General features: G+C 47.1%; 1 protein-coding gene across 1 annotated transcript in view; it reads right to left on the reverse strand.

Annotated features, from left to right (window-relative positions):
* Positions 1-14,649, reverse strand: part of kcnh2b (potassium voltage-gated channel, subfamily H (eag-related), member 2b) — a gene marked incomplete at both ends in the record, with an annotated part of 239,506 nt that continues 224,857 nt past the window's right edge. The window contains 12 exons of the mRNA XM_079292121.1: positions 1-390; positions 739-819; positions 1,130-1,235; positions 2,130-2,319; positions 2,414-2,558; positions 2,667-2,818; positions 2,998-3,100; positions 3,282-3,475; positions 4,658-4,910; positions 9,645-9,707; positions 9,817-10,016; positions 13,861-14,001. Of these exons, the coding sequence (XP_079148247.1) occupies positions 1-390; positions 739-819; positions 1,130-1,235; positions 2,130-2,319; positions 2,414-2,558; positions 2,667-2,818; positions 2,998-3,100; positions 3,282-3,475; positions 4,658-4,910; positions 9,645-9,707; positions 9,817-10,016; positions 13,861-14,001 (2,018 nt within the window). The remainder of the gene's footprint in view (positions 391-738; positions 820-1,129; positions 1,236-2,129; positions 2,320-2,413; positions 2,559-2,666; positions 2,819-2,997; positions 3,101-3,281; positions 3,476-4,657; positions 4,911-9,644; positions 9,708-9,816; positions 10,017-13,860; positions 14,002-14,649) is intronic.

Genomic DNA, 14,649 nt, shown 5'->3' on the forward strand with positions numbered 1-14,649 from the left:
TTAGCTCCCCCCTGGGTCAGAGCTGTGTCTCTGTGGTGTCCGTGAGTCCAGAGGGGTCTGTGGTTCTTGGAGGGACAGCCTCCTTTGGGTTTCAGGATCTGGGGAAGACAGCCCCGTTCCAGCTGCCGGCCCGACCCCAGCGCCCATACATTCCCCCGATCCAAAGTCTAACCTTACTCCTGAGTGTGACCCCGCTGCTAAATCTACCCCGACACATGAACCTACGGCGGGCCCGGAGATGACCCCAGGCCCTGTGCCCAGTCCCAGCTCCAGGTGCTGCCCCAGGCTGTCCAGTCCGGGGGGAGCGAGCTGGGCCCGGTTGGGGTTGATCAGCGGGGCGTCCTGGGGCTGCAGGGTGTCGACGGGCTTGGCTGGGAACTCCTCGAAGTGCTGCGAAGGAAAAGTTGGTTGTTTGGGTTGAAATAACCACAGAAGTGCTGTTACTGAAATACCCCCCCACCATGTGTGTGCTTTAGCAGTCTTTAAACGTCCTCGTTGATGAGTGTGTGCTGAACATACAAAACAATTTCGCGGGATATCTATGAATTACGGCATATTACTTTTGGTAAGCATTGCTAAGTACTGCTGGATGAGACCAGTCTGACACAAACATCGTGAAGCTACTAAGTAGGAGAAGAACCAGTGGAAAGTTAGTTCATATTATTATATAGTTTATATTCACTGCGGACCAATGACAGCCTCCAGTCAACAAACACGTTACTCATACATTTGCCTCACCTGTGAGAGGGAGGCCAGGGTGTCTGTAATAGGCTGGACCAGTGGACCGGGTCCTGGGCCGGGACCCGGGTAAGGTGAGACCTGCAAGAGACAGCATGTTATTGGTCTGCAGGAAGCGTAGCCCTCCGTCGATTCGCAGTTTGGATCAGCATATGATAACAATGAAAAAGCTGTCTTTCATCACTGGGTCTCGCCAAGAGACAGATGCTTGCCTGACTGCTGTGACGGCCAGCGTCCTGGTTTGTGTGTGTGTGTGTGCGTGCGTGTTTGTGTGCGTGTGTGTGTGTGCGTGTCTGTGTGTGCGTGCGTGCGTGTGTGTGTGCGTGTGTGTGTGTGTGTGCGTGTCTGTGTGTGCGTGCGTGTGTGTGTGTGTGTGTGTGCGTGTCATCACCTGAGGCGGCGATGAGACGGCGCTGTAGGCGGGGGGAACCAGGGCCATCTGTCTCTGCAGCAGCTGCATGATGGCTCCGATGTCCGTCGACATGCGACTCTCCAGCCTGCACACAGTGTGTGGTAGATGATCCACCGTTAATAGCTACACGGAGGGCACATTTATGTTCTATCAATTTAATTTTATTGATTCTATTCAGGACATTAAAAGTGCAGATGCTATCTCTGCATTTAAAGGAATCTCATGCGTTTTTATCCTCCCGGTTCTAATTTTGTCCATCGTTAACATCAGTTACAGTACCAAAGGACTCACCAAGTCAATTGCGAACTTTCAGGAATATTAATATTAACGTCTCGTATGATTGCTCTTTGTAAAGAGAGAGTAACCATGGTAACACTAGCTAAACGCTGAACCAGGAAGTAAATCACCACATCGGATCTCAACCGTGACGTTAGCATTCAGAGCTGCTGTTAACATCTGGATGGACATATTATTTTGTCCACCCTCCACTTCTCTTAAAAACTTCTCATTCTAATTGTTAAACTTGTGTAAACTCTATTTTGTTATATTGCATTTCTCTCTCTCCCATCCCGCTGGAACAAAAGGAGTCTGAAGGTTTATTACGTCTCGTTACTGTGGGAATAAAGTGAGCGCCACACATACAGGAGATCAAACCTGCTGGCTCCTATAAGCTAACGAGGACTCATCCTGTGGAGCTTTCTTCCACTTTCTGAAGTCAAACAGAGATTTTTTCAGTATGTTGGGGGGGGGGGGGGGGGTTCTCTTCTTACACACCGCTACTCCTCATCAACATGTCAGCTGGAGAGCCGGCTTCATAGCTGTAGGCTTTAAGACACGGCCTGTGGTCACAACAGGTCCTGACAAAGGAGCCTCGTCCAGCTAAAGGCTTCAGGGCTCGCGGCGAGAGACTTTGTCAAGAGGCAGCCGGCTACAAGCAAGGGTCTCAAACAGATCCACCCCAACACTCGGCCCGCCGTACCTGCTGAGCTGTTTCTGCAGCAGGTCCAGGCGTGTGTCCAGCTGGCTGCGTTGCTGCCGGCTCAGGCTGTGCAGCGGCGTGTTGAGGGCCGGGGGGGAGGCCAGGCTGCAGCTGGGAACTTCCTGGTACTGACCGCCCCCTCGACTCTCCCCCCAGAAACTGAAGATGTGGGACACGCCCGAGAACGCACCTGCGGGAGACAGACGGAGAGTGACTGCGTGAAATCACAGTATGGGGCGTTACTGTATAATTCACAGGTGCACGCCCTTTGGTTCTAATCTTACCCGACAGAGCGTTGCAGGTGTTCCCAGTCTCGGGTTCTCCATCGGCCTCGGTGTTCTCGCTGAAGCTGCTGGACGTGGCCTGAGCATGCGGATTCTCCAGCATCGCCGGCGGAGGAGCGAGTCTGTTCATAACGGACTCCCCCCTCTGTTAGAAGTGAAGATCCAGGACATTAGTTCCAGTTGTTATTGCACCAATGCGTACAACAACGGTCACCACAATACAATCAACACTTCAGACCAGGTGTAGCTCTACCTCATCGCCGCTGGAGTGCGAAGACACCGAGCTTCGGTGTGCCTGCCACTGCCTCGTAGGTGCCCCCTTCTGGTTTGGGTTGTTGGGTGTTTCCCTCTGTCTCCGTCTCACAGACTTATGGGACGTTTTGATTTCTCCGGCGTCTGCTTCATCTGAGGAAATAATTTGAAAAAAAGAAAAAGGAGGGAGATCGGTCAGTGACTTTTCAAAGATGACCACCAGAGGAGGAGGATATCCGGATGAACTGCATCATCAAATGAAAGTTACTGAAGTTGTATCGGAAAGTCAGATAATATGATTTTTTAAAGATGAGCAATAAAGGTAGGTTTACCTTTTTCTGTACGTCTTCGGAATGATAACTTGCGTCTGCGTAACTTGTTGAAACCCCCGCAGTTGGAGTAATCGCTGCTCGGAGAGCCTGGGATCATGTTGGTCTGGAAACCAGCATTAAATGGACTTCATTAAAAGATCAATTCTACCAATAAAAGCAAAAGTTAAAGTAACATCTTTGCTTGGATTCAACAGCACAGGGAACATGCATATAGAACACGGCTAGATAGAGAGACCAATAACTACAGAGCTCTTTGCACGTCTTTGACGAGGCTGTGAACTCACGTCTCGGAGGTTGAAGGTGATTTCCAGGTTGTTCCAGAAGTGGTCCGCGAACTCCGGATACATGTCCAGCACCTCCAGGACATCTTCTCTGAAGATCTTATGGAGGTCGCAGTAGGTGAGAGCCCTCACGTCAGCGTTGGATTTACCCGGCCGGGTGTACAGGTTGATGGGCTCGCCGAAGATGTCGTTCTTCCCTAAGAAAGGAGACGAGAAAGAGAGAGAGCTCCGTATCTTCAGCCGCTACTTCATCCTGCACCAGCAGCCAGTAAAACCAGCGCCAACAGATCCTACATAACAACAATGAAGCAGCTCTGTAGGTGAACGGAAATATCAACCATAACGATATTTTATTTAATTGTGATCTATGTAAGCTATCCTAACATTTAGAGGGAATTACTTACTTCAATTCACTAGCTTAGGGCCCCACCTCGGCGATTTGGCCGGCTGGAGAGTTTTAGGGATGGTTGGTGGAGGGTAGTCTGAGCGAAGCGGTTTGGGGAAAGGCTAGTTTGAGGGTCCACTGCGGCTCCCGGGCCTTGCAGACCCCCCCGGTCCATGTGGGACAGTAGTGGCTGTGGAGGCAGGTGGCCTTCCGGGAGTGGTTTTAAAGAGGGGCGGGAGGGTGGGGTGCGAAAGGCGTAGCAGGCTGAGCTATGGTGGCCGTGGGTATTTGTAGGGTGTGGCCGGAAGTGGCCCCGTGGAGGTGTGGCCCTGCTCCTGAAATTCAGCTAAGGTTTATCTCCAATTATTATTCTATAATTATGTTTTATGACTCAGCTATATGAGAGTGGCAGGTACGGAAGCTCTAAGGGGCCAGTGCAAAAAATAATTCTCATCTGGAACAAAACATGAAAGCTTTAAGTCCTATTTGACACATGGAGGAGTGAACGGTGAAAGGAGTATAACAGCATCAAACACACAAAAAATCAATCAATCACGTGCCAACTGTTATACCTGTTTTCACAGATTAGAAAAGTACTTTTTTGTCTTGTCCTGTGTTGACTCTGAACTATCAGCAGTAACGCCTGGTGCTCTCCAGCAGATGGCGCTACCGGCTAGAACATATTGTTGAGAGGTCTGAACATGGTCAACACCCAGAAAGAGATCCGCACAGGAGGCGATGGACCAGTGGAGAACTCTTATCACTGCTCTCCTGAGGTGATGGGGAAGCAGCCCTGAGTTCACCTACAGGCTGCAATGGAACTTCAAGTATTGGACCAAACTATTTGTACCCTTAAGTCATCTCCTGCAAGAGTTGTCATGCTCTTGCTTCAGATTCTGTTTCTAATAACCTAAACGTTCCCATGGAACAGTAGTTGGTAATCAGTAAAACATACGTTGACAGACCAATATACATAAATATATATATTTTGTACCCAAGATGGCTACCACCACGTCTCCTCTCAGTATCTCGATGGACCCCCTGGATATGAAGTAGAGGGCCGTGAGGACGTCCCCAGCGTGGACCAGCGTGTCCCCCGGCGGTGCGTGGGTGGACTTGAACTTCATGGCCAGCGCCCTGAGGCAGCCCTTGGTGGAGCCTTTAAAGGCCTTGCAGTTCTGCAGCAAGGTCCGGTTCAGGTGGAGGCAGATATCCGCCTGGAGACACTCGGGGAAACCTTTCAGCACCTGGGGGAGAGGGAGCAGAGGGGAGGGAGGGAGGGAGTAGACGGGGATAAGGAAGGAGTGAGTGATAGAAAAGTAAGGAGGGGACAGAAGCAGAAAGAAGACAGAAGGAAGTCAAGAATAAAGAAGGATGGGAGGTGAGGAGAGGTGAGTGGGCAGAAGGAGGAGGAGAGAGGTGAGATAAAGAAAGCGGGTGAAATGAAAGTGAAAGGTTCCATCAGTACTGATACACGCTACCGACTGATGTGTGTCCAGAACATCCAACTGATGTCACACTAATGTCACAGATTATGGATGCTTTGAAAGGAGTCATACAAACGCCCTGACGGTTGTTCCTCTCATCCCTGCTGGTGAATGTTCACGGGACATTCAGCGGCGTACATTTATTACACTATGATGATGTCGGTTCAGGGAAGTCACAGTTTCAACTTAACTCTTTTATGAGTTGAACCCCGGAGGGACCGGTGTCAGCAGTTCGGGCTTCTTTCTCTGTCAAAGAGCCTTTGCGAGGACTTTCTTTTAGAGCTTTGCTGTTAAATGATTTGAAACAGAAGGCCCACCGGAAGTGAGTCTGCAGGCCCTTGGAGTGCAATTAATATGAAGAATTGGTGCAACTTTAATGAGGAGAAGAGCCCCGGCTCCTAAAGCAGCAGGTCCTGGGCTCCGTAACGCTCTGGCCGACTACAGACAACACAGAGCTTCTCTCTCTCTCCATGTTTCGTTTATTTCTCCTCTCCTTCTTCATGTCCGCCTTAAATGGGCTCGTCTTCATCTCTCCACAGGCCGACGTCCGTTTCATACTTTCAACATTTTCTCTTGCATGTTTTCACCTCCCGTCCGGACATTAAGCTCTGAGTTACTGCCTCACTGACTTTTACCTCCACCTCTTCTTCATGAATCAGTGCAGTAACCCCCCCCCCCCCCCCCCCCCCACACACACACACACACACGGTGCACGGCCTGGTTTGAGGGCAGTCTAAAATAAAGGAACATGTAAATGAACACAACCAACGCTGTGTAACCTTCCACGACCCACCTGAGACTCCATCGTGTGGACTTGGATAACTGCCTACTGTGACTCCCTGTACACAACTACCGTTTTGCTGATGTGTGAGGTGGCCCGAGTGTGCTGGTGCATTCTGCTGACGTTCAAGGCTACGCTGTCATTGTTTATTTACATGTTTGCTGTCGGGATACATCATCGTGGCCTTTGCTGTAGCTTTTCTGCTGAGAAAAGCTTCTGTTCAGTGAGGAAAAGTAGTGTTTTCATGGCCTCTGGGACACTTAGACTATTATCTATTAGACTATTGCACTCTACAGCTGCAACAAGGACACACGGCTCTACACATTACAGTCTCTGCAGATAACCGCCAGTAACACTGAATAACAACCTTCGTTCATAAATAGTAAACTCATAGTTCATTTAACTTCAGTCAAACCTTATTTTACAGTCAACAATGACATTACACTTATTAATGTTTAATATAATTTATTAGTGCAGCTATAATTTATACCATTACTTTGAGTGATGTCAAAAAACTAGTTTATAAATGATATATTGTATAATAGCTGTGCATGCAATAAAACATAGTATTTACTATATTAAGTATTTGTCAATGATACCACATGTTTTGTAAACCTTTAAGAAATAGTTTGTCTATAAATCTATAAACATTACGTAGATGGACCAGAGACCAATTAACTATCCATCTAATTAATGTTTATAGATGATTTATAAAGTATTTATTAACCATGTCACATAGTTTAATAATCACCAGTTGTTACTTTATAATTGCCATCTCAGTAATGTTTATAGACTGTTTACAAACCGATTATTAACTGTTAATAAAGTGTTACAATCTGGTCCATCTATCTATAGACGTCTGACAAACTATTTCTCAAAAGGTTTACAAGTCATTTGGTAATAATTGACAAATACTTCATATAGTATATCAAATTGTATAATGCATACAACAATAAACTATTATAATAACATGAATTATGTCATATCATTACTACTAATTCGTAAACATTATTAATCATAATTTTGCTGTTTGCTGTGTGTGTGGCAGTGGCGCTGGTCAATAGAGGGCCATGGGGCATGGCCCCACCATGAGCCACACAAAAAAAAAAAAAAATTAGTTTTTTATAATAATCATAAATTATACAAATTGTCAATATTTGTGTTTTTGAACTCTGGAATGTACCCAGTAATGTGTGTAAAATATGATATCTGCGCAAAACATGCTTTTCCTGCTCGTCCTCTCAGCCTGTGTGCTCTCTGCTCGTGCTCTCTGCTCGTCCTCTCAGCCTGTGTGCTCTCTGCTCGTGCTCTCTGCTCGTGCTCTCTGTCTGTGTGCTCTCTGCTCGTGCTCTCTGTCTGTGTGCTCTCTGTCTGTGTGCTCTCTGCTCGTGCTCTCTGTCTGTGTGCTCTCTGCTCGTGCTCTCCGTCTGTGTGCTCTCTGCTCGTGCTCTCTGTCTGTGTGCTCTCTGCTCGTGCTCTCTGTCTGTGTGCTCTCTGCTCGTGCTCTCTGTCTGTGTGCTCTCTGCTCGTCCTCTCAGCCTGTGTGCTCTCTGCTCGTGCTCTCTGTCTGTGTGCTCTCTGCTCGTGCTCTCTGTCTGTGTGCTCTCTGCTCGTCCTCTCAGCCTGTGTGCTCTCTGCTCGTCCTCTCAGCCTGTGTGCTCTCTGCTCGTCCTCTCAGCCTGTGTGCTCTCTGCTCGTGCTCTCTGTCTGTGTGCTCTCTGCTCGTGCTCTCTGTCTGTGTGCTCTCTGCTCGTGCTCTCCGTCTGTGTGCTCTCTGCTCGTGCTCTCTGTCTGTGTGCTCTCTGCTCGTGCTCTCTGTCTGTGTGCTCTCTGCTCGTGCTCTCCGTCTGTGTGCTCTCTGCTCGTGCTCTCCGTCTGTGTGCTCTCTGCTCGTGCTCTCCGTCTGTGTGCTCTCTGCTCGTGCTCTCTGTCTGTGTGCTCTCTGCTCGTGCTCTCTGTCTGTGTGCTCTCTGCTCGTGCTCTCCGTCTGTGTGCTCTCTGCTCGTGCTCTCCGTCTGTGTGCTCTCTGCTCGTGCTCTCTGTCTGTGTGCTCTCTGCTCGTGCTCTCTGTCTGTGTGCTCTCTGCTCGTGCTCTCTGTCTGTGTGCTCTCTGCTCGTGCTCTCTGTCTGTGTGCTCTCTGCTCGTGCTCTCCGTCTGTGTGCTCTCTGCTCGTCCTCTCAGCCTGTGTGCTCTCTGCTCGTGCTCTCTGTCTGTGTGCTCTCTGCTCGTGCTCTCCGTCTGTGTGCTCTCTGCTCGTCCTCAGCCTGTGTGCTCTCTGCTCGTGCTCTCTGTCTGTGTGCTCTCTGCTCGTGCTCTCTGTCTGTGTGCTCTCTGCTCGTGCTCTCTGCCTGTCTGCTCTGCTCGTGCTCTCTGTCTGTGTGCTCTCTGCTCGTGCTCTCTGTCTGTGTGCTCTCTGCTCGTGCTCTCTGTCTGTGTGCACGACACTCTGAGAACTGCGCAGCTTGGGGGGCCTGATCGTTTTGGCCCAAAAGAGACGGGTCTATGAAGCAGTTTAGCCAATTGCTGATTCAAGATATAAATGAGTGACATACAATTTAGCCAATCAGCGCCCTCAAATAGATTCAGCTGTGGGCCAGAACGATCTGGCCCATAGCTGCGCGTTCTCGTCAGGAGAAGTCTCTACAGGCGAGCGCCAGTGTGAGCACTCCTCCTCCAACCCCTGTTTGAGAGGAGAACTTTGGCGGAGATTCTGCAGCCAAAGAGCTGATATCAGATCAGCCTGACCTCACAATCAGACAGCAGACTTGCGGGAAAGGGAAGCAGTACATGCGAAGCTTCTGTACTAGCTGTACACCAGACAGGTTTGACTAGCTGGATGACGTCATGCTAATAATTTATTTAGCTTTTTAAAACAACGGGGACGGATCCAGCACGGACAGTTACGGGAGTGAGGGATGAGGAGGTAAGGAAACGTGAGAACACCAGGGTAGGGAGTGAGGGATGAGGAGGTAAGGAAACATGAGAACATCAGGACACACATGGAGAACTCTGTCAAGCTATATATTAGAAAAAGTGAACATATTTTCTTCTACATAGTTGTCCTCAGTCTCATCTGCTTAACTTGGTCATGGAGGCATCAACATGTAATAGAGATGTTAAATTAACAGTGAAAACTCATCATAGCTTAATTTAACATCAGTATTCATAATTACACTTCATGTTTACTTCTCCTGATCTTTACCTCCTATAACAAGGTACATAGGGGCATCTCAATAAATAAACATGTTATATTATATAAGTGTTATTGACTGATTGTTTTCGTGTTGGAATACATGTTAAATATTTAACTGCCAAGTAATAATGCGTGTTTGATACTTACATTTTTTTTGCATTAAATCATACTGGGATGTTTGCTGAAATTGATAGGATGGCCCTACCTAGAACATGTTCCACCAGCCGCCACTGGTGTGTGGCATGTTTGGGGTTATGGTGTGTGAGTGCGTCTGTGGTTGCATCACGTGTGTCATCCTATACGCTGTGACTCACAGTTCAGGTTCAGGTGGAGCGTGCACAACAAGCGCCCCTTCATTCTGTGACAGGTGTGACTCTACGCTTGTATGAGAAAAGAGAGCGTGGCCTTCATGCATGTGAAGACACCGATGTAGGTTCATGCGTGATGCAAGTACTCTCACTTGTCTAGTTGCATATGTTGAGCATGTGTGTGTGTGTGTATATTATTGATGATACTCACATCATTCCTATTTTCTCTGACGCTGTCAGACCATGCATGCTGAGACAAAGTCTTCGCATCGTCCTATTAACGTACAATGCAGGCTCAGAATACTCCTCTGGTCTCTCTCTGTGCACATGTGTGTATTCAACAACACAGCGGACCAGGTGCACACACTGGATCGGGTACTCACGGCGTTCATGTCGATGCCGTTGGTGTAGGACCAGGCGTGCTGGAAGTACTCCTCCAGCCTCTGCCTGAGCGGGTTGGGGATCTGGTGGAAGCGGATGAACTCCCGGACTCTGAGCATCTGCGTGTGGTAGCGGGCCGTGCCCGAGTACAGCCGTTGGATGATGGCGGACACGTTCCCGAAGATGCTGGCGTACATCAGGGCTGGAGGGTGGGAGACGGGGAGAGAGGGTGAGAAGCGAGGGAGGATTTAGAAAGTGTGAGGATGGAGGATGTGTGGAACAGATGCAAGTGAAGGTAGGCAGGAAGGGAGACAGTCACATATACATTAAGAGAGAGTCGAGCGCTGCGCGGGTCCTCGATACACTGATGTGACCTGACATATTTCTAGCTGACTGTCTTCTCCATCTGAAAAGAAATATAATATTAAGCTTGACATGTTTCATAAAATATACTGTCAGTGACGAAGGGCAAGGAGCAGAAGAGAGAGAGAGAGGACGCTCAGCCAGCTGGTGGGATAATGACGGAGCTTGATATTAGCATGAATACCAGCTGTGTAATCTCGTTAATACTTCAGTTAAACACAGCTTTGTATCGCGGTCATTTACATGTAACTGGGGGTTTTTACGAGAACATGTTTACACGCTTTATTGTTCAAAACAAGATAGTATTTCTCTCATATTGTCTGTCAGAATGTACATGTATCTGTCTAAACAGCTTTGTTTTAGGGCCCGTCTCTTCAAGCCCCTCCTCTCCCGTAAAAAGGCCTGCCCTGATTGGTCAGCGTTTCCCGGTCTTCTGCATCTGTCCGCGTTGTCGCCGTCTTTTCAGCGTTACTGCAGCCTGGAACTAACCGTCCCAACTATTTACAAATCATCTTTATATAATTATTATATAGAGATGATATCATTTAACGTAGTTATTATTAGTCTATCTACGTTTACTATTTGTTGAATGATTTTTATTCTTATAGTGCTTCAAAATGAGAGAAATGGGAGTGCAAATACACACAGACTCCAGTACGTGACAGCGCCCTCTCTGCACACACGGCCTGGTGTGCTACAACATCCAGACAAGAAAGGAAGCCTTGATCTTGGTCACTGTGCTCATTGACTTACAGAGATTCAACATAACGTGTCTTGGCATTCAAATGCTAATGTCAGGCCTTCTTTAAGCTTGTTGTAAATCAACACTTTGTGTAACTATCTCTTCTACTACGACTTAGTAAGAAACACAGAGGGAATTTCCCACTAAAAAGATTTTAACTTCAACAGCTGAGACTGTTGGAGCCCTGTATTAGCCTCGGCTGAACTTTAGAAAGCAAGTTAGCGCTTAAAGGGATCGTTGGGATTCAGTGAAGTGGGGTTAATGAGGTAGTTGCTTCATAGTCGGTGTGTTACAAGGTTGTAAGGTTCATTTATTGTCATTGTGCAACAGGGACCAACACGTAGTCTGGACACTGTAGACTTCTGAGTCACAGGTGATGATGACGATGGTGGCTGTCTTGAAGCAGGTGGGAATCACAGACTGTAAGAAGTGGACGCAGTCATCGTGACGTCACACATTGGTTTGAGGACGTTTTGAAGCCTTGATTTTGGCTTCATCATCTTGGAATACGATAGTCGACCGTGTTGTTTTGCAACCGATGAACAGAAGTGACCATATTTGGACTGCGGAGGAGTGACGTAGAGACGCCGTATACGTCTCTGGTAGCGGCAGAGACCTGTCAATCACTGTGTAGCCCCGCCCTAAAGCATCCCCTGCTTTATGGTCTGTTTGACTCGAAATGGAGCATCATGTACTAAATGAACATCATGCTGTATTGAAGAAGACTTGAAACTAGAGATTGAGACATAAACTCATGTTTACAATGTTTACTGAGGTAATAAATCAAGAGAGAAGAAGAGTCACTTTCTCAACCAGAGGAGTCGCCCCCTGGTGGACACCAGAGAAAATGCAGCTTTAAGACACGTCTGCATCGGCAGTTAGCTGGTTGGCACATGTTCTCAGTACATGACCAGAGATGTCATCAGGCCCAGCAGCTCGACTCACATTCACTCTCCTCTCCTCCACTGTGGACACTGATGGTGACCGGTCCACTGGAGGCGGGGCCTCTTTGTTGAGGAGATCAAAGCAAGCGTTAGTTGTTCAGCTCATCTGGCAACGTGGCCTCACACATTATGGGGGCGCTTCTGCTTTTGTAGCTCGTTATCGATGCCCTCTTCAAAGCCTCCAATGACAAAAGCAGTCATTTGAGCTCGTAGGACGTTAGCTTTCTGCTCTATCGCTGCCTCCATTGCTTAGTTTGTTTCTGTCATTGTGTGACTTTGGTGGTTTAAAGAGATTCACCGTTATACACTGACAGGACAACCACGTAATACAACCCCACTCAAAATAATCTCACATGCCCGTATGTATAGTGGAAGAGTTTTGGATGCTTGAATTGTTCCTGCTGTCCACAGCGGCAGTGAAAAGACTCCTAACCCATTACATTCAATGTAAGCGCTTGAGGACTGCATCAATTGTCCTCTTTCTCCATACAAATGCATTCTAAAGCTGTCGGGTGAGGGGTGAGGGAGCAACTTTGAAATCCACTTGACTCCAAAAGCTCGGCCTTTATCAGCGTACATACAGTACCGGCATGTGAGCACTGACCTTTTAAGATAGACTTGAAAAAATAAACTTGAAATATGTTATATAAGTAGGATTCTAATCAAATACAGTCGACCCAGTTGGATACACTGTTTGACTTGGAGATCACCTGCAGTAATCCTGCTGTCAGAATAATTCAGCTCAAGTGTTGCTGAGACGGGAGGTCGGTGGTCCGGAGGAGAGATGCAGCCGGACTGTGACGGAGGTCAAAGGCTTCTGTCTGTGAGGGCAGAGTGTTTTGTGTCCTGTCCTTCATCAGCCTCTCTGGTTTGTCCTGTTGTCAACTTGGATCCTGCTAACCTCTCAACCTGTCAGCTCCCATCACTGTCCACACACACACACACTAAAACTCTGTGTGTGTGTGTGTGTGTGTGTGTGTGTGTGTGTGTGTGTGTTACAAGGGACACAATTGATCAGATTTCCTTTCTGAGGTTTTATAATACTTTATAATAATAAAGTGCACTTTAACTTTAGAGCATCAGAATGTTGCACTTCTTTAATTGACATTTGACGAGGCCTGCAGCCCAAACACACCGTAGTTTTAGATTAGCTTTAGATTTGACCCGTGGATAACTGGAACCACAGTCAAATATATGCTTTCTTCCTTCTTTTCTTTCATCAACACAAAATGATGAGCGCTCGCATGCAAAGAACAAGCCGTCACTGGTTTAAAATACCATATTCATATTCTCATCCTACGGTTAGCCTGATCTATGAGGTCCAGGGCTCTGCCAGCCTGCAGAGGTAATTACTCTGTGGAGAGGAAGTTGAGTTGATAAGCATGACAGGACATATTACAATCCCTGCTGATTAATTGTATTAATAAATCATCACGCGATATGCTTTCACAATGTAAAGTATGATCCATGGCTTTGTGCAGCTGCTGTAACTATAGCAAGAATGTTTATTAAGAACTGAAAATGTTAAATTGTTGTGGTCTTGTAGTTATTTGTGTTTATTTCTGGTTGTTTTAGTCTCTTTTCATTGACATCGTGAGTCTCTCCGTGTCTCTTTGCAGCTGTTCTGCATCTCTGTCGTTGTTTTCATAGATATGACGTCTCGGCTGTCTGTGTAACGGGTTAAAGATAGCTATACATCTAAAAGCTAATCGCACAGATGTATTGACGCTGTCTTTGAACATTTTATCGGCCAGCCCCATCATTTTTCTTTCAAAATAAATAAAACCAATTTAGTTAATTTTCACACATCAGCTCGAACTTTCATCAAGTAGAAGAAATGTATGAGATACTTAAAGGAGTTATCAACACTTAGTTCTGAGACAGATGCTACGATGATGAACTGAAAGTGTCTCCTCTGTACAGGAGGATTTAAAGCCCTATAGTGACATTCTTATTAAAACACGACTACATCTACTCAGCGTAACATCAGGACTTACATCCTATGAGCATGACACAGATGGAGAAGATCTTCTCCGAGTTGGTGTTGGGGGACACGTTTCCAAAGCCCACGCTGGTCAGGCTGCTGAAGGTGAAGTACAGGGCGGTGACGTACTTGTCTTTGATGGAGGGTCCCGAACCTGGAGGGGGAAATGAATTTAGAGCTGAATATTTCACAAAGTGGTCTTGGCCTGACAGAATGACAGATGATCACTGATGATCATCCCACGATCACAGACAAACACTATTTGATTCTGGTGAAGCATGTTTTCTACTAACTGGCTTCAAGCTGAGGCGGACAGAATGATGGCAGCACCTCTAAGCAGAGCTGCTGCAGTGCTTAGTCCTCTCAGTACATGATAGAGCTGTTGTAGTGCTTCGTCCTCTCAGTACCTATGATGGAGCTGTTGTAGTGCTTCGTCCTCTCAGTACCTATGATGGAGCTGTTGTAGTGCTTCGTCCTCTCAGTACATGATAGAGCTGTTGTAGTGCTTAGTCCTCTCAGTACATGATAGAGCTGTTGTAGTGCTTAGTCCTCTCAGTACCTATGATGGAGCTGTTGTAGTGCTTCGTCCTCTCAGTACATGATAGAGCTGTTGTAGTGCTTAGTCCTCTCAGTACCTATGATGGAGCTGTTGTAGTGCTTCGTCCTCTCAGTACCTATGATAGAGCTGTTGTAGTGCTTAGTCCTCTCAGTACATGATAGAGCTGTTGTAGTGCTTAGTCCTCTCAGTACCTATGATGGAGCTGTTGTAGTGCTTAGTCCTCTCAGTACATGATAGAGCTGT

Source organism: Melanostigma gelatinosum, assembly GCF_949748355.1.
Source record: "Melanostigma gelatinosum genome assembly, chromosome: 20".
NCBI classification, from domain to species: domain Eukaryota; kingdom Metazoa; phylum Chordata; class Actinopteri; order Perciformes; family Zoarcidae; genus Melanostigma; species Melanostigma gelatinosum.